At 38.1% G+C, this 27,934-nt stretch overlaps 2 protein-coding genes across 2 annotated transcripts in view; one reads left to right on the forward strand and one right to left on the reverse strand.

The window, feature by feature from the left end:
- RAD9B (RAD9 checkpoint clamp component B) overlaps nucleotides 1-17,912 on the reverse strand; it is a 30,664-nt gene extending 12,752 nt beyond the window's left edge. Inside the window, exons 1-6 of the mRNA XM_081285406.1 lie at nucleotides 17,761-17,912; nucleotides 14,309-14,379; nucleotides 12,493-12,642; nucleotides 12,167-12,281; nucleotides 6,000-6,099; nucleotides 2,543-2,649 (exon numbers count right to left, since the gene is read on the reverse strand). Of these exons, the coding sequence (XP_081141532.1) occupies nucleotides 2,543-2,649; nucleotides 6,000-6,099; nucleotides 12,167-12,281; nucleotides 12,493-12,642; nucleotides 14,309-14,379; nucleotides 17,761-17,797 (580 nt within the window). The 5' untranslated portion in view covers nucleotides 17,798-17,912. The remainder of the gene's footprint in view (nucleotides 1-2,542; nucleotides 2,650-5,999; nucleotides 6,100-12,166; nucleotides 12,282-12,492; nucleotides 12,643-14,308; nucleotides 14,380-17,760) is intronic.
- A 2,438-nt stretch (nucleotides 17,913-20,350) lies between these two features.
- On the forward strand, nucleotides 20,351-26,900 carry VPS29 (VPS29 retromer complex component). Its single transcript, XM_081285407.1, is given in 5 exon segments — nucleotides 20,351-20,423; nucleotides 20,426-20,442; nucleotides 23,505-23,696; nucleotides 25,783-26,018; nucleotides 26,411-26,900. Coding segments are annotated over 5 exon segments (621 nt in total). The 5' UTR covers nucleotides 20,351-20,365; the 3' UTR covers nucleotides 26,529-26,900.
- The last annotated feature ends 1,034 nt before the right edge of the window (nucleotides 26,901-27,934 follow it).

Raw genomic sequence — 27,934 nt, forward strand, 5'->3', positions numbered from 1 at the left:
TGGGAGCAGCAGGAGGATGCATTCAAAGCCAGCCTCAGCAAGCCAACAAGGCCATAAGCAACTTAGTGAGACCTGTTTCTAAATTTAAAAAAATAAAATAAAAGGGCTGGATGTGATTAAACGCCCCTGGGTTAAATCCCCAGTGCCAAAAAATAAAAGTAAAAAAGGGCTGAGAATGTAGGTCAGTGGTAGAGCACATCTGGGCTCAATCCCTAGTACTGAAGGAAAAAAAGGAGGAGGAGGAGGGGAAGGAGGGGAAGGAGGAGAAGGAAGAGGAAGAAGAATGAATTTGGAGGGAAAAGGGATTTGTTTGTTTGTTTCTCAAATCCCATCCCATTTCCTCCCCCTCCCCCTCCCACTCCTGACAATATCTGTGTACTGTTTATAAGTACCTTTGTTCAAAAGAGAAATTCAGTATATTTTTATAATCCTCTTGCATTCCTGACTTCCACAATTTAGAGACTATTACAAGAACATTTCACATAAACTGCTTATGTAAAAATACCAGAGTTCTTACCTAAAGTGATCTGAGATGAATAAAATTCACACACACATAACATGACTCTAATAGTTTCTTAGTATATCAGTACCTTCATTCAATCTTCTGCTGTTCTAACTGAAATACAGAAGATACACCAAACTATCTCTGGATAGCAGGACTTCAGGTGACTTGTTTTATTTGTGCTTTTTTTTTTCTTCTTCAATGAACATGAATTATATACATAGTAAGAACAAAGGTTAATCATATGTATTTTTAAAAGGGTCTCTTAAATATGCATTCATCTCAATCAGGAAGGCTCCCACACACCCAGTGTTTCAGAATAGAGGAGGTTCCATAAGATTACACAATGAGATGTACCATAACTACTCATTAGAAAGCTGCTTAAGAGGGACAGCGCTCACTGGTTACTAAATGGCCATCTATTCAGAGATGGTACTAGCCCAGCAGGGTTTTCCACCTCATGTACTCCCAACTGCTAAAATCAGAATCTGGGGGACCTGAGGGAGGCGTTTGAGACAGTGGGGGAGAGCCTGCTCTCTGAAGCCTATCTGTTTGTGGACCACAGGCCACTACCACCGCATGCAGCACCAGGCCGGTCCCACAATTCCTCTGGGCTTCAACTTCAATAAGAGTACTGAGATAGAACAAGAAAGGCCTGAGTTGCCGATCATGTTTTTCACCTTTAACAATAAGCTGGTTTGCCCCAGTTATGCCACCTGCTTTCTTTAAAGCTTCCAGGGGCCCCTCCCTGACTGCCACCTGCGCAGATTGCCCGGCTCTGACAGCTTTGGCCTTCCTGGGGTGGCAGTCTTGAGCCCTTCACCGTCTCTGCAAACAGTCCTGGCACACGTGAGCAAGTAGCCAGGTCGAACCGCAGACCCGGCGCCGAGGGCAAAGCCCAGAGAAGTGGGCACAAACCCTGAACCCTGGGCCGCGCCGTGGGGCGCGGAAATCGCCGATGTCTCCCCCAAACGCCGCCGCGCACCCGACTAGCGCACGTCTCCCCGGCGCTGGGGCTCCAAAGCCTAGCCCACCTGGTGCCGGGTGCCTCTTGGTGATTTCCATTTCCAGGTGGGCTGATCGGCCACGGCGCCACATCAGAGTTGTTGGGAAGATCAAATGAATTCGCAGCGGCAGCTCTAGGACCCACCCTGGCACACACCGACCCCATGGAAGCCTGGTTCTGCTGGCTTTTCCCCTTAAAATGATACCGTTCCTCCCTTCACATCACCGAAAACAAAAGATCTAGAGTCAAAAAGTTCCCAAGACCCCGTGGGTCAAAACCCCATCGCAGGCGGGCGCCCCACTGTTGAAGACACGAGGCCGGAGCGCGGCTGCATCTCCAGGCAAGGCGCCCCACGCCGCCAGGAAACACTAGGAACAGCTGAATTGAGGAGTGGTAACACAGTTTTGCCCCGTGTATTTGCTAAATGGAGTAATTAACATTTCTAATTAAAAGTTACTGTCTCTTCTTGCTTAGTCAGGATCATCTCCAAGAGCGTGGGCGCGATGGCACATGCCTGTAATCCCCGCAGCTCGGGAGGCTGAGGCAAGAGGATCGCGAGTTCAAAGCCAGCTCCAGCAAAAGCGAGGCGCTAAGCAACTCAGTGAGACCCTATCTCTAAATTTAAAAAATACAAAATAGGTTTAGGAATGTAGCTTAGTGGTCGAGTGCCCCCGAATTCAATCCCCAGTAACAACAACAACAAATCATCTCTATAGATTGCTGACCTCTTTGCTTTTCTTTATGTTAAACACACAGGGTAATAGAAGATAAGAAATAGACCTTAAAATCTTAACTGAAAATATATTTCCCTCAGTAACCATTCTCTTCATTTTAAAATAACCTGAATTTCAAAACCAAATATTTTAATCAGTATTGTGTTAAATGTCCTGGATCTCTTAAAAAAATATGATCTTTCTACATCTTACTGCTTTTTAGATACATATATTATGCTATTAATATGCCCTGCAAGGCTAGCAATGAAGATAGCCAGGAAGGAGAATCCATCAAAGCAAGGCAACAGATATTATCCTTACCCATGGAATCCTCACTAGAACTCTTGAGGCAAAAATTCAGTGGAGTAACAGCAAGGGTGACCTCCTCTTGACTTGATGTAAAAAGAACAATCGCCTCAGCAAGCAGTCTATAAAATGTAATGAAATGTCTTAACATCACTTGGAAAACAAACAAAAAGACATCCTTGTTATGGGATTTGAATCTTTAATCTGGAAATTAATAATTGGCCCGCGCTTAAGAAAATTTACCCAAAAGGCCTGTTTTCTTTCTTATATGTCAACTGTTGTATGTCTAGTATATTTTTAAATTATAATTTCATTTGAAGTCCAAGAGAATAGCAAAATACATCTGACAGCTGCAGCATGAACAAAAACACCACATTACATATATTATGTGTGTGTGTATATACATATAGAAGTCCATTCATTTAGTTGATCTGAGATCAGACTAAAAAGGGAGACAGTCAAAAATGAAGCTGTTTAAATACAGCTGGGGTGAACCATGCTGGAGGCCCAGTTAAGGGGGTGGAGTTTGATAAGCAGCCTGCTGCCTGTATTTTCTTTTGCTTTGTTATTTTCCTGGACAACCTATTGTCTGTTGCTTTCAAGGCTCTCTGGATATCCCAAGTGCTCAATACAGCTTTCCTGAGCTATAACTCACAGATAACACAACACACAGATTTAAAGTCTGATTTGCATTTTCCTAATGACTTTTTATCTGTTTTACCTGTGTATTGGCCATTTGAATGTCCTCTTTGGGGAAATGTCTATTAAAATCCTTTGCCCATTTTTTAGTTGGGTTGTTTTTTCAAAGATTGTATTACAAGTTCTTCTCTCCTTTTGAAATTGAAGTGTTGTTAGATAAAAGTGAAATTCTTAGAATTTATGCAATCTTGGTGTCAACCTGATGTTAGACATTAGCTTAGCAGTGTTTACTGATGTCTAAATGTCAGGAACACCAACCAAGTTCATTTGAGAACTTTTTCATTGTTGAGGGAGAGGTGGTGAGGGGTGTTATACAACTCCTTCTTTTCCTCCTCTCCTTCCCCCTACCAGTTCTGGGAATGAACCAAGGGCCTTGTGCCTGTGCTAGGCAAAGTGCTCTACTACTGAGCTACACCCCTAGCCGCTAAGAAGCTAACTATCTTCATACAAGAACCAAATGCTAATAAATACATTTTTTAAATGCCCAAGCTCACTACTAATAAGGAATACACAACAATAAAGAATATCTAATAATTCCATTTTTTTTACCTATTAGATTTGCAGACATTTTAAAGATTTATTATATCCTCTACTTAGAAGAATTCTCCTATATTTTGGTAGGAATGAAGACTGACCCAAACTTCACATGGCAATTTAATAGTATCTATGCAAATTTAAAATTTGTATAAGCCTTTGACCCAGTAATTCCATTTCTAGGACTCTGGGTTAGGTAACCTATAACATGGCCCCAGTGATCGCCAGCTCCTGATGTTCACGCCCTTAACTTCTTTCCCTTAAATAACATGGGGTAGATTTCTTTTTTATTATTATTATTATTTTTTAGTTGTAGTTGGACACATAACTTTATTTTATTTATTTTTATGTGGTGCTTAGGATCGAATCCAGAGCCTCACATGTGCTAGATGAGCGCTCTACCGCTGAGTCACAACCCCAGCACCAACATTCATTTCTAACACAGAGAAAATGGAAGAAGTGATGAGATGGCAATTGTGAAATTACAGGATCAAAAGACCTTGGCCTCTGTCTTGCCAGTATTGTCTGTGTTCTCACTTGCTCAGAGCAGTTATCATTTGTGAAGACACTTAGGCAGCTATAGACAGGCACATATGGCAAGGATCCCAGGCCTACCAATAACCACATGTCTTCCCAACAGCCCTGGCAATGAGCTTGGAAGTGAATTCCCCAAACTGAGCCTTTAGATGAGACTGTAGCCCTTGCAATGTCTTGACTTCAGCCTCATGAGAGACCTTGAGCCTGTAACACCCTGCTAAGCCACACTTGTTACTATAGAATAAAAAATGTCTGACTTTGAAGGCACTAAGTTTTGGGGAAATGATGAATACACTACCTTGTGTCCTGCTAGCAGAATTATTTATGACAGCAGAAAGTTGGAACAACCTAAATTTTCATCAAGAGGTTAGAGTAAGCAAATCATGACTCAGATATATAATGAAAAATTATGTAATCGTTCAAAAGAACAAGATTGATTTAAGTGAACTGATATAGAAATATGCTCACAATTATATACTAAGATTTAAAAAGTAAGTTGTGGAAGAAAAAGAAAAAAAAGCAAGTCATGGACGGGGGATGTGGCTGAATGGTGGAATGCTTGCCTAGCATGCACAAGGCCACAGGTTCCATCTCTACCACTGTGGGTAGGGGAACAAGTGGCCAAACAATATAGAGAGTAGAACATTTTCTTAAAACAAACAAACAACTATATATGTGTAGTAGGTGATATTAAGGAAATAGAGATTTATAACAATAGGGAGAAATACAAAATTGTTAATAAAGGGGACCTGACTTCCAAGTGGGACAGGAGGTGGCAGAGAATACTTTCATTATTTACCTTTGCACATTTCTATATATTTGGATGTATTAAAAGGAATAGGTGTAACTTTTGTAATTTAAAAAATAAAGAACCTGTGTAACTCTATATCATGTACAATCAGACAAATGAGAAGTTACACTCTATTTATTTATGATGTGTCAAAATGCATTCTTCTGTAATGTATAACTAATCAGAAAAAAATTTTTAAAAAACCCAAAACAATAAGAAGTCAGGCTTAGTAGTGGATGCCTGCAATCCCAGCAATTTGGGAGGCTAAGGCAGGAGGATCACAGGTTTGAGGGCAGACTCAGCAACTTAGTGAGACCCTGTCTTAAAAAAATAAAAGGGATGGGGATATAACTCAGTTGTAGAGCACCCCTGAATTTAATCCTTAGTAACACATACACACGTGAGTGCATGCGCGAACACACACACATACACACACACACACACACACACACACACATGAATAAGGATGAAATAAACTTTGGCTCACAGCAAAAACTGGGTGTAATTTCACTGACAAAATACTTCACTCATTATCTAGAGAAAAAAAGCACTTAGGGATAAAATCAGTCTGCATTTAAAATGTTTAAAAAGTTTCCTGCTGCTGTATGTTCTAAGATTTAGAGAGGTACCATATAAATGTAAGTATTATGAGATAATATATTCTTCTCCTTTGATAGAACTTGATGTAAAAAATCATGATAGGATATTTTTAGAACTTTCTTGGCCACTAAATTATTGCTGCTATCATTAGGCAGTTATCATCTACTATATCAAATTTCCTTTTGACCCTGTAAAGTGATTTTTCTGTCAAGTTTTAGCTTTAAAAAAAAACTGTAAGTAGGGCATTATTTTTTCATCCTGTGGCCATACTATATTCAGAAAAAGAAAAGTAAACAACATAAAACTCATTACCTTGGCTGAATCATCAGTGTATTAGTACACATATTCTTCTCAAAAATAACTTGCAAAGGCTGGCTTTCTTGAAAACACACATTATGAGTTCTTTTAATACCTTAAAAATAACAAAGCAAACTCTTAATCATTTTAAGCACAAGAAAAACAGATTTTTTTGAATCTTTAATTTTGACAGCACAAATAAAGTAACATTTGCTATATGGCAGGTGCTCGAAGTTCGGAGCAGCACTGTTCCTCAATGAGATCTGTTACCGCTCCCTAGTGGACTCCAGGCAACATGACACCGAGGACCAGGGAGGCAGTGAAGAACCCCAAATCCTCTGAAAGACAGTTCCTTAATTTGTAAAACAGTCACCGGCCACTATAGACCATATCTCTTTCGGCTTCTCTTATCCAGATTGATTTTTCAGACAGGACTTTTGGCAGTTAGACCTCCACATCTGGTCTGTGAATTATTTTCCCTTTTGAGGAAAAAGAGAGGTAGCAACGTAAATTGAGTATCCCTTATTCCAAATGCTGAGACTCAAAGTGTTTCAGATTTGGGAGTTTTGGGGATTTTGAAATATTTGCATAGACTTTATAGGTTGAACAACCCTAATCTGAAAACTGGATTTCAGACCTCAGCACCCTTCAGATTTCAGATTTTTTGAGTTAGGGATGCTCCTCCAGAATGAGTCTGACCCTCAATTGAATATGCTAGGAAGCATACATTTCACATACATCCTCTGTGATCCTCGAAATATCCCTATAGTGTAGAGGCTTAATCTCAGAAGAGGAAACTGCATCTCAGTGAGTTACGTGACTTTTCAAGGTGATACAATTTTAACAATTACAATTAAAACTATGAATCTATTTGCATACAGAACCCATGCAATAAAATCCAGGGGGGCTATAATTTTATAGCATAATAATGTTACACTGAAGCTGGGTATAGTGGCACATGCCTGTAATACTAGTGACTTAGTAAGCTGAGGCCTCAGCAACTTAGGGAGACCCTGTCTCATAATAAAAAATAAAAAGGACAAGTATGTAGCTCAGTGGTGGAGCACCTCAGTACCAAATAATAATAATAAAATAATGTTGCAGTGAGAATCAAAGAGCTCACTAGAAACATTTCTCAACTTATATGTTTGGTGTTTTATTGTTCTTTGTTTTATTTTGCTGAATTAATAACAAAATAATATTTATTAACTTAATATTACTGAGTGTGTATCTGGCTGTATTAACCAGCTCGGACCACATGAGAAGAAATCACTCCAAAATTTAGTAGCTTAAAATAACCAGCACTTGTTACTTCCCACAATTTAGCTGAGGGCTTTTCTGGCCTAGGCTGGGCTTAGCTGTGGTTGGATCATGTAGGATGGCCTTGTTCCCTATCTGGGCCTCAGCAGGAACAAGTGGGAGAGTTGGGACAGCTGAGGCCTCTCCCCACCTAGCCAGGAGTGCTCCAGGAGGCCACACCACACTTGTTCTCATGCTGATGGAAAGGTTCTCAGTGGTGGAAGCTGACAGGCCTCTTGAAGTCCCGGCTTGGAACTCAAACAAAATCACTTCTAATTAATTCTTCTAGTATCAAAGCAAGTTTCCAGTCAGTCAAGATTCAAAGTGGGGAAACATGCCCCAGCTTTTGAAGAAGAGACTACAAATAATTTGGGATTTTTTTTTTGTAATATACCACATAGGGATGATTTTTAGAAGCTGGAAATATCAGAGAACAAATCAGACAAAAGTCTTTGTCCTCACAGTTTACATTCTAGTAAGGGAGACTGACAATAAGAACATAAATGTGTAAAATGATAGGCTATGGAGGAGGACATGCACCCCCAGAAAGAAGTACACCACGGCTTTTGAATCCTGGACAAACTTATGAGTCAATTCTAAGATCTTTGCTTTTGCCCTGAGCAAAATCGGGAGCTATTTGAGAATTTTGAGTTTGAATGATATAATCTGACCTATATTAAAGGGTGGCTTTTTTTAGGAAGGCACAAAGCTCAAAAACTGACATCTCTTACCTGTTTTTTAAAATATTTTCTTGTCACTTATGGCAAGATGATAATAGGTACATGTAGAATCAAAGTCAAAGATAACAAAGAACAGCAAGTGAAAAGGAAGTCGCCCTCCCCTGGTTCCTGACTTAGCCCTCACAGAAGCCACTTCCATCACCGTGTCTTAGGTAGTCTTGAGAAATAGCCCATCGTATCAAAGCACCTTCTTACCCACATAGCATTTGGATCAAGTGAACACTGGTGTTTCGGAGGGCTCAGGCTGAGGAGTGTCTTTTCCCGCTATCCCTGAGGCTCCCTTTTCCTCTACTTCCTTCCTTTCCCTTTTCCTTATGAAAGGCCCTGAATGCTCTCAACCTACCCCTTGGCTCACACTGCTTCCTCCTTCAGAATGACCTTCCACTGCCACCTGCTGGAAACTTGCCAATGGGACATCATTAGCCAGAAAATCTTTCCCCCTTGCCTCTCACCCAAAGAATATTCCACTATGTCCTTTTAGAAACAATTTGGCTTCACTGCACTAGTTCTTTTAGTCTAATACTAATTCTCTTTCATAGAATGCAAATGAGATAAAAATTTTAAAATTTGTTTTCTCTCTGGGTCACTTATTAACTTTAGTACACCACAAAGTACTGTACTATAATAAGGTGAGGAGTTTTCATCAGAATTTACTTCCTTCATCAAGAAAGTCTTACTATTAGGGGCTAAGGTTGTGGCTTAGTGATGGAGCACCTGCCTGGCACATGTGAGGCACTGGGTTCAATCCTCAGCACCACATTAAAGAAAAAGGGCTGGAGATGGGGCTTAGTGGTTAAGTGCCCCCGAGTTCAATCCAAAAAAAAAAAAAAAAAAAAGAAGAAGAAGAAAGTCTTAACTATTAAGCCAGGCAATGCCAGCTACTGGCAGGAGCTAGTGGAGGTTGTGGCAGGAGGATCTCAGTTCAAGTCAGCCTCGGAATATGGTGTGACCCTGTCTCAAAATAAAAAAACAAAAGGGATGGGAACATAGCTTAATAGTAGAGTACTTACCTAGCATGTGTGGTATTGATTCAATCCCCAATACGTCCCCCCCTCTCACACACACACAGACACACACACACACACACACACACACACATACACACACACCATCTTACTATTAAAAAAAAGCCAGGCACTGTGGCATGCACCTGTCTCTGTCTACTTGGAAGACTAAGGCAGGAGGATTGCTTAAGAACAGGAGTTTGAGCAACATTGTAAGTCCCCATCTCTTTAAAAACAACAATCAAACAAACAACAGCTAAAGAGAAGATTTAGTAATGTATTTGTCTTAAATTCTGACATAAGCTCATTATTAGGCCATGAACTCAGACAAGTTACAGATAATTTGGACCACTCTAAAGACCAGTGCTCCTGTCCATGGGTACTTGATCCTATGCTGGAGTTCTTGCTACTCCATAAGCTCAACTTAGAACTTCTCTCAATGGATCCAGAGAACTCTCTGAACCTGAAGCAGTACAGCTAAGGACCAACCGTTATGATAGAGATGTTATATTTGTGGAGTTTGGAATTTCAGAGGCAATCTGGTACACCTTCAAATCTAGTAAGTTATTCAAATGTTTTTTTTTTCTTTAAAATCATTTTGAGTCATTAGTACACTTGGAGAATACTCTTTGAGGAAAGCTTAAGACTTTTGAGTCCAGCCCTTTGTACTTCACTTCAGTAATATACATGCATGAATCAGATTTTATTTTCCCTCAAAAAAAAAAAAAGTACACTCTCTTTTGGAAGTCCCTCTCTACTGGAGATCTAGCTCCTAGAGCCAGGACAGAATTACCAGCAGGGTGTTTGTATACAGCATGTTCTTTAGGGACAACCTACTGACTTTTTCTTAGCAACTCTGGGGCCAGGGCAAAAGGAAATATGAAGGACTGGTGATAGAAGTCATCCTTTGATTTATTAGCAGATGCTAAACAATGTAGAAAATCACTGTTCTGAATGTTGTTTATGGTTAGATTCACCAGGTTATTGATGTAAAGCTGCAGGTTATTGATGTAAAGCTGCAAGCATAATTTGCTGAGCAATACAATTCTGGAGAGTACAACTACTTAATCCAGCTCTGTGCTTCACATAAGCAAGTTCACCTCCGCCTCAGTGCAACCTGTAATGTGAGGGTAGGCAAGATGATCGCCATTCTCCAGAGAAGAAAACAAAAGTTTGGAGAGTTCATGTGCTGCAAGAAGCTAAGATGAAATGGAATGAATTCATACCCACATCTTTGGGATGTTAAGACATGCTCTGTGTTGTAATCATACTCTTTGCATGATTCTGCTATCAGATGAACTAAAGTTCAGAGAAGGGAAAATAATATCAAACCATTGGTATTTCTAAGGAAAAAATAAGGATTATAAATGTACAATGAAATTTAAATATGTTATGATAAGCGTAAGATAAACTTAAGAAAAATGTAACAGTAAAGGGGCTAGGGTTATGGCTCAGCAGTTACTTAGCACGTTCGAGGCCCTGGCATCCTCAGCACCACATAAATATAAATAAATAAAATAAAGGTATTGTGTCCAACTACAATTAAAAAATAAATGTTAAAAAAAAGAAAAATGTAACAGTAAGATACCTTCCTTAAGGTCATTCTATTACAAAACAAGATTTGGACTAATATCACAAGTTGAGATGTGTGTGTGTGCAGTACTGGGGATTGAACCTGTGTGTTTTGTCTCTGAGCTACATCCCCAGCCCCTTTAAAAAAAAAAAAAAATTTCTTGTGGGGTGTTGGGGGCTGGGATTGTAGCTCAGCGATGGAATGCTTGCCTCGCACCCATGAGGCACTGGGTTTGATTCTCAGCACCACATAAAAATAAATAAATAAAATAAAGTGATTGTGTCCATCTATAACTAAAAATATAAATATTTTAAAGTTTTTAAAATTTGAGGCAGGGTTTCATTAAATTACCCAGGTTGGCCTTGAACTTGTTAGCTTTCTGCATTAACCAAGTACCTGGGATTACCTGTGTGCACCATCAGATATGTTTTTAAAACATAAAATTCTTCCTGTTAACTTAAAAGAAAATAGCAGTGATCCTAATAAATATAACCAACGCTATCCCTTACAGAATATACAGGCTCTCTTATAAATAAAAGAATGCTTTACTAAGCTTTGAATCCTTATAAAAATCATAGAAGGCTGATACTAACATATATTATGGCCCCATTTTACATACTGAGAAAAAGTGGCACAAAATATAAAATAATTTGCTGTAGGTCTTACCACAGAGGGGACAGAACCAGATTTCACCCTAGGCTTCGTGGCATTCAGAGTCCATATTCTGAATCAGTATGCCATACATGTTAAGAATGCAAAAGTCCTTGGCTGGGGCTGGGTTCAGTGATAGCACACTTGCCTGGCATGTGTGAGGCACTGGGTTCTATCCTCAGCACCACATATAAACAAATAAAATAAAGGTCTATCAACAACTAAAAAAAAAATTTAAAAAGAATGCAAAAGTCCTGTCAGTACAACATTTTAATATCTTGCTTATAAGCCTGAGGTCAGGAAATGTGAAAGCTTGGTGTAACAGAGAGAATAAATTCGAACTTTGGCTCCCAAAGTGGGCAGGATTCAAATCCAGGCTCTGTGACTTATTAGTTCTGTGACTTTGGGCCTCCCTCAGCCCCAGCTATGATAATATTCTACTCCTAGACACTTTCAATATCAGCAGGCATTTTTTTTTCTGTTCTTACGTAGGAGCATTTGTGACTAATACCATAGAGTAATCAGTCAATTTTAGAGTATCCAATTTAAATTCAAATAAGCATTTTAAAATAGCAGTTTGCATGTAGGTAAAGCTTGTGCCATTCACAAGTCATAAGAAGGAAATAATTAATACCAATCATCTTACAATACTCCTACAAGAGACAGTTAAGATAATACAACTGCCCTACCACATAACTACACAAATCCTAAGCAACAATGTTTATGTGACATCTTGAGAGTCTGAATACTCTAAACAAGAATCATATTAAGAAGCAAACATGGGCTGGGGATATAGCTCAGTTGGTAGAGTGCTTGCCTCACATGCACAAAGCTGTGGATTCAATCCCCAGCACCACACACACACACACACACAAAGAAGAAAACACAAAAATTTAAACCACTTTGAACACCTACCATGCCTGCAGAAGAACTGAATAACTATTTTGCATTCATCAGAGCTGGTGAATATTTTGCACTTTTCTACATTTCTTTCGAGAGAAGTCAGACATCTAAAGATGGGTAGAATTGACTGTAACACAAACATATTATACATATTAAGAACATACCTAATATGGTTGTTTTATCTGTTTCTTTAAAACTAACAAGGATGTATGTAATATTCATAAATAAGCAGAATTGTCCTGCATGCCATCTGAATTACCAAGTATAGAATATATGTTATATCCTATATAATAAATATTTTTCCAATGCAAGAGAAACCCAGGACTACTTATATTTACCTTCATTCCCAATTTGCAATTTAAATTCAATGCTCTGTCATTATCATTCATTTTCATTGAGGTTGACCATTGATAATGTTGAAAAAATACAGGAGAGAATAGGACACATCCATATGCCGATCGAGAAGAATTCATTGATCTTAGAGCAAGCTGGGAAAAATAAGAGAGCTATTTAGGAGAAAACCAACTTTCTTTAAGTGATAGTTGAATACTTAAATTCAATTATGTTTAATATCCTAGTTAAATAAGTTCAATTATAACACCATGAAATGTTAACTATGGACTACACCATTCAGTGTATATTGAATTTGCATATATACATACATATGTGTATGTATCTATATTAAATTGAAAATGAAAATGCCCACGGGGAATTGAAAATGCCCACAGGGGCTTTAACTTTAATGGATGAAGTGGCATAAGGTGATATAAAAAGGAGTTATAGTAAATTGGTGGTCTCATACCTCATCTAAGGGAGAAAAACCATTACTTGGTTCTGGTTAACTAATTCCATTTGTGACTATAAGCCCAAAATTGTCAGGTCTTTTAATTTTATTTATCTGTTTGCATTATAATCCCAGTCCTGGGTCTTTTACATTTTTAAGAGAAGCAGGAAATTCAGATTTTTATGTGGACTCTCACAATTTTTAAATGTTAGAAATTATTTCAATTTTTGAGGGAGTATGCTGGAATTGAACCCAGTGCCTTGTGCATGAAAAACATACATTCTACCACTGAACTACATCTCCAGCCCCTCCATGAAAAAACAAACAACAGTGTAGGTCTCACAGAATATTTCTACAGGCCACATGTAGTCTCTTGATCACCAGTGTATCACTCCTGACTTGAATAAATTATGTTTTTCTGGATGATTTCAAGTTTCCTGTGCTCTAAGTAAACTGAGATATATAAAATAAAGGTGAACAATGAAAGGGATAACTGTAATTTCTGAATTTCCTGGTTCCATTCAATCTGGACTAGGATCTTTAAACATTTCTGTCTTACTGCATGATCTATTACTTCATATTCTTATTTATTTTACCAGAGAAAAACCTAAATAAACCCTCCAGATTCTCTTGCTCTTAGTTGACTTTTAAAAAAATCACTGATTTTGGAGATCACAGAGATGGAAATAAATTATTAGCCTCCCCAAAGCTAATAAATAATTAGCCTCCATTAGCTTTGGGGTAGATATCATCTCTGACATGTGAGTTATGATGATAGGTTGTATAGGTTACTTTTCGGGGACTTGAAGGCCACTTTTGCTGAAAACATTGACTCTTCACTTGGGTGTGCTTATGTCCAATGGGTGACTGGAATAGGATGAAAAGACTCTGGCCTCTCTGCCTCCAAATTGTGTCTTTCTCCTTTGCTGCCTTAACCTTGGATCAGGTTTTCACTCAGCTCTGCATGTAGACATGTTGTTCACTTGAGAAATGTTTTGCCCAAAACTATGACGCAGGGTTAACTAGACTTGTTTAGCCTCTTTTCTCCCATTTCAAGGCTAAAGAAACCATCACCAGAAACACCAGACATAACTGAAGTAAAAAGAGGTGGCACCCCAAGTTCCTGGAAGATTTCTACCTGTTCCCAGAAAAGATATGAATTTTCTTCCTTTTATTAGCCTATCTCTCTCCCTCATTATTCCTGTCCTATATCCAAAACCTCTGAAGCCCCTGGAGTTGAGAAGTTGATGTGCCAACAGAGCACCCTCTTGCCCCGTTCTTGGACATTAAATAAAGCCTTTCTTTCTCCCCAACTCGTTTCTGGGACATTGGTTTGTATGTGGGATGAGCTTTACTTTGGTAACACTTACACCTTTTTCAGAGGGGTCTAGCCACAGCTCATCACTCACTCGGGATAAAGCCTGGATTGCTTTCCCAAACACTATGGAGAAAAAGAAAAGCACTGTTTACATTCCTTCTTTCTAGTAACAAAAACAAACCACAGGGCTACTTCATCAAGCAGAGGACTCAAGATAAATTCATAAAGATCAGTGGAATCTACTGAACAATTTGTTCCTGAAGGTCAAATTCTTTAACAGATTCTTCAGTTGAACAATTCTTCCCTGCCCTGTGGGTCTAATTCCTAGAGAGAGAAATAGAGGCTTTTGGTTTTGTAGATAATACGCATCAACCAACTATTGGTAATATGGAAATAGATGGCAAGGATTCTACCCACACTTTGTTGCCTATTTTGCAACACATAGTTCAGCCTGGTTCTACCATTCATTCTAATTCATGGACTGTATAGACGGTAATAACATTCAGCTTTTCCTTGGTTTCCAATAAACTCAAGTTAGCCATAATGATCTCAACTTCTGTTTCATGTCAAGTCCTATCAGAACAAATGAAAATCAAAGTGCAAGATCTCAAAAGGGGTTTATTGCAATATGTTGGATTCATCTTTGGCTGAATTTTTGTGGTATGATTGACCTGGAAATAATGCTTTTGAATTCCTTCTCCTGCATATATTGGAACAATTTCCTTAATCAAAATAGGATGTTTTGACTTTTGGTTTTTGCATGTTTTATACAAATATCTAGGGACAAATTCTTTAATTAAATATATCTGATAGACAAATTGTTCAACTGATCCATATAACATTTTCTAGACTAATGACACATTGCTTTAAGAAATACAGTATAATGCCTTTGGCAAAATGCCATCACATAGTAGGAGCTCAATAAATTTGCAGAATGAGTGTATAAAATTCAATGGCATTCTTTCTTCTATATGTCTGCAGTATTGTGTGGAGCTGTTGTGGCAAGGAAATTTCCAGGGGCTGGGGATGTGGCTCAAGCGGTAGCGCGCTCGCCTGGCATGCGTGCGGCCCAGGGTTCGATCCTCAGCACCACATACAAACAAAGATGTTGTGACCGCCAAAAAGTGAAAAATAAATATCAAAAGTTTCTCTCTCTCTCTCTCCTCTCTATTTTAAAAAAAAAAAAAGAAATTTCCATACTATTGCATTTTTTCAACTTAGTTTAAATAAATCTATTTGCAAAAAATATATGGAAAAAGGGCATGGAGAGGATGATTTTAAATGTTTTAATAACTCCACAGCTGGTCATGTCAAAAAGCATCACAAGAGGGGCTGGGGCTGTGGCTCAGCAGTAGAGTGCTCACCTAGTATATGCAAGGTGCTGGGTTTGATACTCAGGACCACATAAAAAATGAATAAATAAATAAAATAAAGGTATCGTGTCTAACTACAACTAATTTTTTTAAATGCATTACGAGAGAGAAATTAAGAGTATTCATCTCTGCTTGAGGTTAGCATGGGGAAATACCAGATTTTACCATAGAAGATGTCAGACTTTCCCATCAAACACACTTACATGTCCTGTTAGAGAGGCTAGGGCTGGATGAAATATTGATCTGGCTTGGGTTAATACCATTAATGTTCTTATAAATTATGAATAAGTAAAAACCATGCAAATAGAGGAAACTATGCTGTAATATAAATGAATGGACCTATCAATCTAATAACATAAAAAAGAAATAACAATCCCAGAATTCAGATTGCAATGCTAAAGAACCACAAGTGTGCAAACTAGGAAAGATGGGATGACCTAAATAAATAAATAATTTTAAAAGAGACATGTGTCTCTGGGCTGGGGATGTGGCTCAAGCGGTAGCGCGCTCGTCTGGCATGCGTGTGGCGCGGGTTCGATCCTCAGCACCACATACCAACAAAGATGTTGTGTCCGCCGAGAACTAAAAAATAAATATTAAAAAATTCTCTCTTTCTCTCTCTCTCTCTCTCTCCTCTCTCACTCTCTCTTTACAAAATAAATAAATAAATAAATATTAAAAATTCTCTCTCTCTCTCACTCTCTCTTAAAAAAAAAAAAAAAAGACATGTGTCTCTTCACATTTGCTTCCTGGATTGCCTGATGCAGACCTTTCATTCACCCAATGAATATGTATTGATCACCTACTAGACTCCAAATACAGCCCAAATGCACTGGGGTACAGTAATGAACAAGACAAGTATAGTTCCTGCCCTCATCACATTTACAGTCTAGGAAGGAAAGCAAAATTAAATAATCACAGAAAATTGGCTATTGATGGGGCTGGGGTTGTGGCTCAGTGGCAGAGCGCTTGCCTAGCATGCGTGAGGCACTGAGTTTGATTCTCAGCACCACATATAAATAAAGATTCCTGACAACTAAAAAATATTTTTAAAAATTGCCTATTGAAAAAGAAGGTGCACACTGCTAAAGACAATTTCCTAGTACTCTGGGAACAAGTAACAATGGGGGGACCTGTACTTCCTTTCCTGCTCATTATTATTTTCCTATATTTGTCTTCAACACAAATGAAGCCAGGCACAATACAAGATAGTTTTCAATGACCATTTTCAGGCTACAATTTATAGAAAGCCACTGCTTTTCTAAATGCTTTCTGTATTAACTTCCATTTTTAAAAGGCTATATACAATGAAGAGCAGTTCCATACATTCCCTTTTGTTTATATTAATTTCCATTTCATGCCTACAACAAACCCTATTCATGAAAGTGCTTTTCTACAGTGCTGCTAAGGTTCCCATTTTACAGATGAGGAAACTGAGACCCAAGGTGATTTAGTGGTTTTAAAATCGTACAATCTGCTGGGCGTGGTAATCCCAGCGATTTGGAAGGCTGAGGCAGGAGGATCACAAGTTCAAAACCAGCCTTAGCAACAGCGAGGTGCTAAGCAACTCAGTGAGATCCTGTCTCTAAAAAAAAAAAAATAAAAGGGATGGGGATGTGGCTCCGTGGTCCAGTGCTGGGTTCAATCCCCAGTACCAGGGGCTGGGGATATGGCTCAAGCAGTAGAGCGCTCGCCTGGCATGCGTGCAGCCTGGGTTGGATCCTCAGCACCACATACAAACAAAGATGTTGTGTCCGCGGAGAACTAATAAATAAATATTAAAAAATTCTCTCTCTCTTAAAAAAAAAATCCCCAATACCAAAAAAAGATTGAATCTGTGCAAAAAATCAGGCTTATTTTTTTTCTGGGCACTAAAATACTTTGTCCACACGTTATTTTTCTCCCCACTCCTCCCCACACGCTGCGCAGTACTGAACACTATGCCTCAACGGAGAGGGACCTTCATCCTGCCGTCAGAAGCCCCCAGGGCCCTCGTGGGGACAGGCAGTGGTCAGGACGCGACTTCAGCGCTGGCGCACAAAGGCAAAGGGAAAGAATGAGGCGACAGTTACGTCATTGGCTTTTCAGACTTTTCCTCTTCTACATAGGGAGGCAAAAAAGGCTGCTCCACCTTTCAGCTGACTGCCATTCATCCCGCACTTCAGCATGGCCGCGGTTGCTGAAAGGCAGGGTTGGAAGGCGCACGTTAGCTTGCTGGCCCCAAATGCCCGGATGTTGCCCGCGTTTTTCGAAGCTACGCAGCCTCAATTCCTCCCACTCTCACTCCGCCTCCAAAACACAGGTTCGCTTTCCGGCGGTAAAAGGACTGTGCGGGTCCCCGTAGGGCCGGCTCCAATCGACCTCGTTTTTCATTGGTTGAGGGGAAAGTGGGCGGGTCACCGAGGAACCTGAGGAAGAGGGCGGCTGCTGTTCTGGTGACTGAGCGGAGCCCGGTGACAGGATGGTGAGGACCGCCGCTGGCGACCGAGGCCTGGCTATCGGCGGGGTTACTGCATCGTTGGGAGCCGTGGGGGAGTTCAGGGCGAGGGCTTGGGCCATCCCGGAGGCCTTGGCGAGCGCGGCCGAGGCGCCGGCCTGGGGAAGGCCCAGGAAGAGGGCTGGGAAAGGAAGGGAGCGGCCACCTCTGGGTGCGGGCGGTGCTGGCCTCGCCCCTGGGCCCCAGGGGCCAGAGGATGTCCGCGGGTGGACAGGGCCTCAGCTGCCTGCCCTGTCACGAGTTCGGCACGCTGGAGTGGGGAGGGTCTTGGGGCCTGCACCTCCAGCGGCCCCCTGCGCTCCCAGGCGTGCCCTGCTCCTTTCCAGCTGGTTGGGGTGTCCTGGCCGCCACCCTGTGTGGCGAAAGCTGGCCTCTCGGTGCCTAACGGGAAGTCTCCGCAGAACTCACTGGCCGTTCAAGTTTGCCATCTAGGCAAAGGGAGCGAGAGCCGATCTCTCCGCCCCTGGAATGACACGCAGCTGCCCTTGCTCTCCGAAGGCAGCGCCTGGCGCGACTCTCTAGAGCAGGATTCCTTGATGGGTGTGTGAATTCCATGAAATTATTTGGAAAATTTTGTGGACATGTGCTTTTGGGGTGGGGGAGAGAGCCAGAGTTGGCGCCAAGCGGTATTTTAGGGAGCTTTACCGCATTCCTGCATCGTATTTCCCCATGATTTCCCAGCCAGCTTCAGGCTGTCCCCCATCACCCCCATGGTTGCTAACCTTAAAACCCAACTACAGGGGCTGGACTGTGGCTCAGCTGTGGCTCATTGGTAGAGCACTTTCCCACTTTAATTCCACTTTCCTAGCACGTGTGAGGCACTGGGTTCGATCCTCAGAACTACATTATAAAAAGATATCATGTCCATCTACAACGAAAAAACAAACAAAACACCAAACTACATAAAAACTGGGGAGCTGCTGCTGTAGAGGGTTCATAATTGTAATCAGATTTTCTAAGGTGTCTTTGGCCCTCTAAAATGTCAACTGTCGGCAGAGGAACTCTGATATTCTTGATGTTTGTGTTGGTGGAGTTTAACTGGAGGAACTTCTCTCTGGTCATTACATTTTTAATACTGTTACTATTCTATAACAAATAGTACCTTTCAAAAGATGGTTTATAAGGTGACAGTCTAAAATTTGAATTGTATAATTGTTTCTTTAAAGGCTTTAATCCTGGCCTGGTGTGGTGGTGCATGCCTGTAATCCCAGGGGTTTGATGGCAAATTTGAGGCAGCCTTGGCAATTTAGATAGACTCTGTCTCAATATAAAAAAATAAAAAGGGCTGGAGGTGTAGCTCACTTGTAGGGAGCTCTGGGTTCAACCTCCAGTACCAAAAATATGTAATAATATTATTGTTATTAACAAAGGCTTTAATCCCACTTTTGACTTCTTGCTTCTAAACAGACTCCAATTTACAGTACTGTTGAGACATTTATCCAAGGGAGAAGAAATACTTTCCAGCCATGATTCCAAATTCATGTTTCAGAAGTTGTTTAGAAAGGTGAACACTTTTGGGGGTAGATGGACTTTTCATATGAAAAAGAATTGAACAAAATTTATCATCAGCTAATTCTTTTATGAGTAAAAACATTTTATTTGGCAAAGAATTTTAGAGACATTTAACACTGTACAGTGCCCAGAGTCTGTGGGCAGCAAATTTAGATACCAGGAAGGTCCAATTTTAACTGGATTAATGTGTCTGTCTTTATTATCTTTGTTGACATTTTGTCACTTGATACATATTTATGGTATTGTATACATCCTCTATGAAAAAAAACAGCTACAGCATAGTTTTTCACTATTAGAACTTTGAACATAAGAGAATTAAAGCCAATATACCTGAAGGATAATTAGAGCCCAAGAATCCAGAAGAGATTAACCTTTAGGCTATTGCCAATGAATTTCCAAATTATTTTCTAAAAATTAAAAACTTTATTCTAAAATTTTAAACAGAAGAGAAACAAAAGAGATGGGAGTCAACGTGGAGAACAAGATCAAGTAGAAAAGTAAAAAAACTGATAAGGCAATTTTATTAAAAAGTGAGCATTCATGTCATGTTTTAAATTACAGCAAATGGTTCTTTGGTTATTATTTTGAGCACAGCTGATTTTTAACATTTTCTTTCTTAACAATTAGAAATCATTAACAATTTTTTTGCATATTCATTTGGTGTGGGATTTTTGTTGTTGTTCTTTTTTTGATTGTTTCCTTTTGTTGCTTTCTTTTAACATTAGTCATGTTTCATCCTTTCCCCCCCCCCCCCATCCCCCTGTCTGCAATCAACTTCTTCATTCCACTAAGGCTGGGCACAGAGTAAGTTTCTTTTCTTAGCTCCTACTAACAATAGTGGTTGGGTGGCTGTTACTGAGTTTCTCACCCTTTTAAGATCTATCAAATAGGAAGTAACCAAATTCCCATGCTTTGTTTGGGTTGTTTCTTTATATGAATTTAACAAGACTGCCATATCCAGGATCTTTTGCTGTCTTAAAAGACTCTATAATCTGTATCTAACCTAATTTGTCAAAGTGTGGAATATTGGCAAAGACACTCCTGAACATATACTATATGACACTCTTTCCCTTATAACTTTGTCACCAGCAGGAAACCAGAGGATTCTGCCCTAATAAGAATCCTTAATTAATTTCAAATAATTTCAGTGTGGTCTTCATACAGTTGTAGCTTTAGACTATTAATAGTCTTGGATATATGTGAGGATAATGCAGAGTGCTTTGAAGAATTTAGGTCATCGGTCATAAAGTATCATGACTAATTTTCTTTCTAGTGCATTCTGATTGAATGGTTCATTCATTATTAGTCCCAAACATGTTCAACCTCTAATAGACATATACACTGTTTTGAATTTGTTCTTTTTTAAATATAAAAATCTATTTTTTTTCTTTTTCTCATATGCCAGCTTCCACATTAACTATGTACTTCAATCCATATCTGAAAGGATTCCACTTTAGAATGAAGATTGTTCTAGGGGCTGGGGTTTGTGGCTCAGAGGTAGAGCACTTGCCTACCATGTGTGAGATACTAGGTTCGCTCCTCAGCACTACATAAAAATAAAAGATATTGTGTCCACCTATAACTAAAAAATAAATATTAAAAAACAGAATGAAGATTGGTCTGTATTAAGGTGTTTTTGATTACCAATGAGGGTGGAAACTTTGTAGAGTTTTTTAGTTCTACAGAGTTTATGTCCACTAAGCACTCCATTGAAACAGGTCATTGCACAAATATCTACTGAAACTATATTTATAAACTATAAAATGATATTTATAAGCTATAAAGAAGAAACTTATTTAACAGTTTCTCTTAAAATGTGCTAATTTTGTAATCTCATGTTACTTCAGTTACCTTGTGTCCTGATAACAGTTCCTTTCCTTTGCAGTTATTTTTATTTTTGTTGCCAGATGAATCAAACTTGCTTTAGAAATCATTTTAATTTACACATTTTGTTTTTTGATTAATTTCAGTTTATAAAGTCTGTGGGAGCAAAATTATTTTGTTTTATCACATTAGGTATTTAATATTTTCTTTGATAATATTGAGGAATAGTTATGCCTTAGTTAAGGATGTTGACCAAATTGTTATATCATGTGCAAACACATATGTAACAAAGAATCCCACTATTGCATATAATTATAATGCACCAATTTAAAAATATGGGGAAAGGGGGCTGAGGTTGTAGCTCAGTGTCGGAGCACTTGCCTAGTATGTGCAAGACACTGGGTTCGATCCTTAGCACCACATACAAATACAAAATAAAGGCAGTCTGTCCATCTACAACTACAAAAATTTTAAAAAATATATGGAGAAAAAAAGGCAGAGAAAAAGCATGTACCTTTATGGATAGGATGTCTATAAGGGAAAACATCCTGTATGAAATGAAGGTGCTTAAACTAAAAACATTAAAAAATTGATTATCTTGTCTTTTTGAGGGCAGATTTTTTTATTATATTATTATTATTACTTTTTTATTTAACTGGGGGTTTCTCTGAGGGGCACTCTACACTGAGCTACATCCCCAGCCTTTTTTAAAATTTTATTTTGAGACAGGGTCTCACTAAATTGCCAAAACTGGCCTCGAACTTGGATTCCTCTTGCCTCAACTCTCAACCTCTCAAATAGCTAGATTACAGACATGTGCCAACATGCCTGGCTGAGGACAGAAATTATTTTTAAATTATCGTTTTTAACAATATTCTGTTAAATGACAAAATTATATAATGTTATTTGTCAAATATTGAAATTTTACAGAAGTGGGGGTTTTTATTCTTTTGTATTTCAGAGCAAAATATGATTTTGTCCTCTGAGACTATGTTGCAACTCTAAACTACCTTCTGCTAAATTCATCACTTATTTAACTGACTTTTCTTTTTTGTTTTAATCCTCTAATGCACAATAAAGATTGTGAATTTTTTTTTAAGTTTGGGAATTATACTGACAGTACATAGGTAATTTAATCTAGGAAATAAAAACATGACAGAATTTCTAATGAAGGAAAGTGAAAATATCAAAAAAGGTTATAATTCATAAGCACATCTTTATTGTAACTCTGAATCATAGGCTGTTTTTGTACCTCTGTAATGCATAGCTAATAGTTGGAAGTAACAAAAATGGTAAATTTTGGCTTCTATTCTCCAAACTGACAACCTAGTATATGCATCAATTACAGAATTAACTTATCTCTTTAATAATGCTTCTGGAATTAAGATATAAATTTTACGTTACAACTACAGAAATATGAATTGCCCTATAAGCCTTCAAAATGCCCAGTTCTATAGGGTTCAGTATTATACGTTTCATTTTGTGGTTTTGTTTAATTCAGAATAATTTATAGATCTCTAAATAAGTCACTTTGGAATGCTTGATTTTATTCTTGATAGGTAGAATGATTATCTGTATTGTGTATACTTAATTGTTTATGACCAAAATAAAATGATTTAGGGGCTGGGAATATAGCTCAGTTGGTAGAGTGCTTGCCTCGAATGCATAAGGCCCTGGGTTCAATCCCTAGCAGCACACACACACACACAAAAAGATTGATTTAGAAAAGAGTGTATTATTATGTGTTTTGATTTGAATAGTCATGATAGGAACTATATGAACAACTTTTATCAGGTTCTGGAATTTCTGATAAATTTAATTTAAAAGGGGAGTTATGGAGAAATTTTTTAAAATTTTTTTTGTAGTTGTACGTGGACAGCATGCCTTTATTTTTGTTTATTTATTTATTTTTTTGTGGTGCTAAGGATCAAACCCAGTGACTCTCATGTGCTAGCAAGTGCTCTGCCACTGGCCCCAGCCCAAGAGTGTCTTTTTTTGACATCATGTTTAATATGCTTTATCTCATCTTGACACTTTTAAAGTTGGTGTTGGTATTAGGAGATCTGCACATCCCACATCGGTGCAACAGTTTACCTGCTAAATTCAAAAAACTCCTGGTACCAGGAAAGATTCAGCACATTCTCTGCACTGGAAACCTTTGCACCAAGGAGAGTTATGACTATCTCAAGACTCTGGCTGGTGATGTTCACATTGTAAGAGGAGACTTTGATGAGGTGATGTATTTGCCTTTCCTTCTCAGATATTTCCCCTTCTTAACTTTTACTTACATAAGCTTTTTCCTTTAGACTAGGGTATCTATATTGCTAAGGTCTTTTTCTCTTATCTCTCTTTTTAAAAATTTCCAACTATAAAAAAATTATCATTTATCTGAGATGCTTAGGACCAGAATTATTTTGGATTTCAGGTTTGTTTTGAATTTTGGAATATTTCTATACACTTACTTTGGGGATATGAACCAAGTCTAGAAATGAAATTCACTATGTTTCATTCATACACACTTTAAACACATAGCCTGAAGGTAATTTATACAATGTTTTCAGTGTGCCTGCATTTTCAGGAAAGCCTAACATGTGGCATGAGGTGTGGAATTTTCCATCTGTGTCATTGTGTGGGTCACTCAAAAAGATTCAGATTTTGGAGCATTTCAGATTTTGGATTTTCAGATTAGGGATGCTCAACCCATATTACACAGATGTAAACTACCCTACAAACACATTAAATAATTATTCCTACTAAATAAATTGATGCTGAGTAAAGTGGCCTTGTTACTATTTTTGTAGTGCCATCATTTAGTTTCTTTTTTGTTGTTGCTATGAACTTCTCACTACCACCATCACCACCTTTACTGACCTATCAAGCTAACACATCACTTTCCTGTGTTCCACTTTCTTCACTCTACCCTTCTTTCCTCCTGTTTATTCTCTAAGAAGCAACCAGAGTGATCCTTTTTAAGTAAAATAAGACCCCATCACTACTCTATTGACAGGGATTGGCTATAAAGCATAAGAGAATTAAAATGGAATGAGAGAAATATTCTATATTTTGAATGTGGCAGTACTTACACAGCTGTATGCATTTATCAAAACCCATTAAGTTGAAAAAAATTAAATTGTACACCAAAGAGGATTATTTTACTGTATGTAAATTATACCTTAATAAATCTAACTCTAACGTTCTAGAGTTTCAATTTTGCCCAATAGTTAATGAGATTTTTCACAAATTACTTCTCCTTTTTGACTTTTAGTAAATATGATTAGAATAGATAATTTTTAGGCCCTTACCAATGTAACTTAAAGACAAACCTGATTCTGGGATAAAAATTTTATTTTGCACTTCTGGGAATGTAAGCTTTTTCATAAATTATCTAACTTGGTTGGTACTCTCTAACAAGGTTCTTTTATACCAAACCAAATGGACATAGTATGGTCTATTTTTTTTTAACTTTTTTTTTTTTTTTTTAGTGGTTTTAGTTTGGATAAACTATAGGTGGTTATAAAAGTCAAAGACCAGAGTAATAACAAGGACAGGGGCAAACTTCTTATTCATAATTAGAATATAGATCTGGTTAATTAAATGGAGGGTTTCCATCTGTTATTTTAAAGAAGTCTAATTAGCAAGAATTCAATCTTTTTTTTTTTTCCTCTAATTTGCTAGATCCACAAACCCTGGAGCCGTGCTACTAGAATTTGGATCTTAGTCACTTACTAGCATGTAACCTTGGGCAAATTATTTTAGCCTATTTGTGCCTCAGTTTCCTCATCCTTAAAAGGTTGAATATTTATACAGTGATTTTTTAAAAAACATTTCTAAAATACATGTTTTTGCCAGGCATACACCTGTAATCCCAGTGACTCAGGAGGCTGAAGTAGGAAGATCACAAGTTCAAGGCCAGCCTCAGTAACTTAGCAAGACCCTGCCTAAATAGATAGATAGATAGAGAGAGAGAGAAAGAGAGAGAGAGAGAGAGAGAGAGAGAGAGAGAGAGAGAGAGAGAGGCTGGGCATGGTGGCACATGCCTGAATCCCAGAAGCTGGAGAGACTGAGCCAGAAGGATTTCAAGTTCAGAGCCAGCCTTAGCAACTGTGAGGTGCTAATCAACTCAGAGAGACCTTGTCTCTAAATAAAATACAAACTAGGGCTGTGGCTTAGTGGTCGAGTGCCCCTGAGTTCAATCCCCAGTAGCAAAAAATAAATATATAAAAAGACTGGGGATGTAGCTCAGTGGTAGAATACCCCTGGATTCTATCCCCAGTACCAAAAAATAAAATTCATGTTTTCTTTATCTCTTTCCTATATTAGAATCTGAATTATCCAGAACAGAAAGTTGTGACTGTGGGACAGTTCAAAATTGGTCTGATCCATGGACATCAAGTTATTCCGTGGGGAGATATGGCCAGCTTAGCCCTGTTGCAGAGACAGTTTGATGTGGACATTCTTATCTCAGGGCACACACACAAATTTGAAGCATTTGAGCATGAAAATAAATTCTACATTAACCCAGGTTCTGCCACTGGCGCTTATAATGCCTTAGAAACGTAAGTAGTATACAATTTAGAAATTTGGGGGCTTTAGTAAAGTTAATGATTGTGTGTTTAACATTTCATAAAAGACATGTAATCTTTTAAATAACTGTGTACTTTTTAGCAGTCTTCTTTTGGTAATTATTCTTTTGAGTATGTAAGTAATAATCAGATTTTTTAGTTCAAATTGTTTTCTTTTTTAATTTTTTTTTTTAGTTATTGATAGAACTTCTATTTTTATTTTGTTTATATGTGGTGCTGAGAATTGAACCCAATGTCTCACACTTGCTAGGCAAGTGCTCTACCACTGAGCCACCACCCCAGCTCCTCAAATTGTTATCTTAAAATGAGATTTATAGTGCTGTTTCTCTTTAGTACAGAATGCTAACTTTTTTTTTTTCTTTCAGAAATATTATTCCTTCATTTGTGTTGATGGATATCCAGGCATCTACAGTGGTCACTTACGTCTATCAGCTAATTGGAGATGATGTGAAAGTAGAACGAATTGAATACAAAAAATCTTAAAGCCATGCCTGTTCATGATTTTGTGGGTTTTTTTTTTTTTCATTCCTTTGTTTAAGTAATTAAATGCTTAAGAGCCACACAGTTGTATTAACTTCTGTAATATTTTGCAGTAAGAAATGTCTTCTTTGTTTATACATAAGTGCTCTGAGCTTCTTGTAAACTATAAGAATATATTTGCAGTATATAGTTTCTATGAAAAAAAAGTCCACGACACAGTAGATAGTCATGTGTTTAGAAAAATTTATCCTTGACAATATCTTCAAAGTTAGTATTTGGGCTTTATTGCAAAGGTAGTGCATGAAGAGAAAGAATTTAGACTTTCTGTATACATTTTTCTCTTCTCTAGTAATAAATGTTTACCTTTCATTTATACTTTTTTGATAATCTGTGTTTAATTTTTTAAAAAACATAAAAATGAAAGACCAAATGAAACCGCAAAATTTAAGTATTAAAGGGGTAGTTGAGATGACCTCTCAGAGCACTCTTCTCTTACAACATTCTGTCATAAAGTTGGCCTCACATTTTATTTTCTACATAATGTCTCATATTGATTGATTAAATCAGCAGTGATTCTTTTAAACTGTTGCTACTCCCATTTTTCAAGATTTAACAACATTTTTAAAGTATATTTTTTAATTGTATTTGGACACAGTACCCTTATTTTATTGATTGATTTTTTTAAGGTGTAATTTTTGAAATTTTTCTTTTTTCACAGTTTTCTTTTAAATATGATTTTTAGTTGTAGATGGACACAATACCTTATTTTGTTTATTTAATTTGTTTATGTGGTGCTGGGGATCGACCCTAGTGCCTCATTCATGCTAGGCAAGCACTCTACCATTGAGCCACAACCCCAGCCCTTATTGATTTATTTTTTGTGTGTGGTACTGAGGATTGAACGCAGGGCCTCACACGTGCTAGGCAAGTGCTCTATCACTGAGCCACAACCCCAGAATTTTTTTTAATTTTTTTTTTTTTTTTTTGGTAAGAACCACTCAAGTTTCTCTGGGAAGCTCACTAAAGTGCAAATGTAAAGAATCCTGTCAATAGTGCAACTATTGGGCTGGGGATGTGGCTCAAGCGGTAGCGCGCTCGCCTGGCATGCCTGCAGCCCGGGTTCGATCCTCAGCACCACGTACAAACAAAGATGTTGTGTCCGCCAAAAATTGAAAAATAAATACTGAAATTCATTCTCTCTCTCTCTCTCTCAAAAAAAAAAAAAAAAAAAAAAGTGCAACTATTCCCAGCTGAATCTAGTTTGAGAGCCTAATTTTTTATAAGGCAAATCTGTACATTTTTAACTTGTATCAAGTAGCAACTATTTATTGAGTACCTACTTTGCAAGTAATGATAGTCTTTTTTTTTCTTTTTTTTAAAGAGAATTTTTTAATATTTATTTATTTTTA

This window comes from Spermophilus citellus, assembly GCF_964194105.1.
Source record: "Spermophilus citellus genome assembly, chromosome: 3".
Classification (NCBI taxonomy): Eukaryota; Metazoa; Chordata; class Mammalia; order Rodentia; family Sciuridae; genus Spermophilus; species Spermophilus citellus.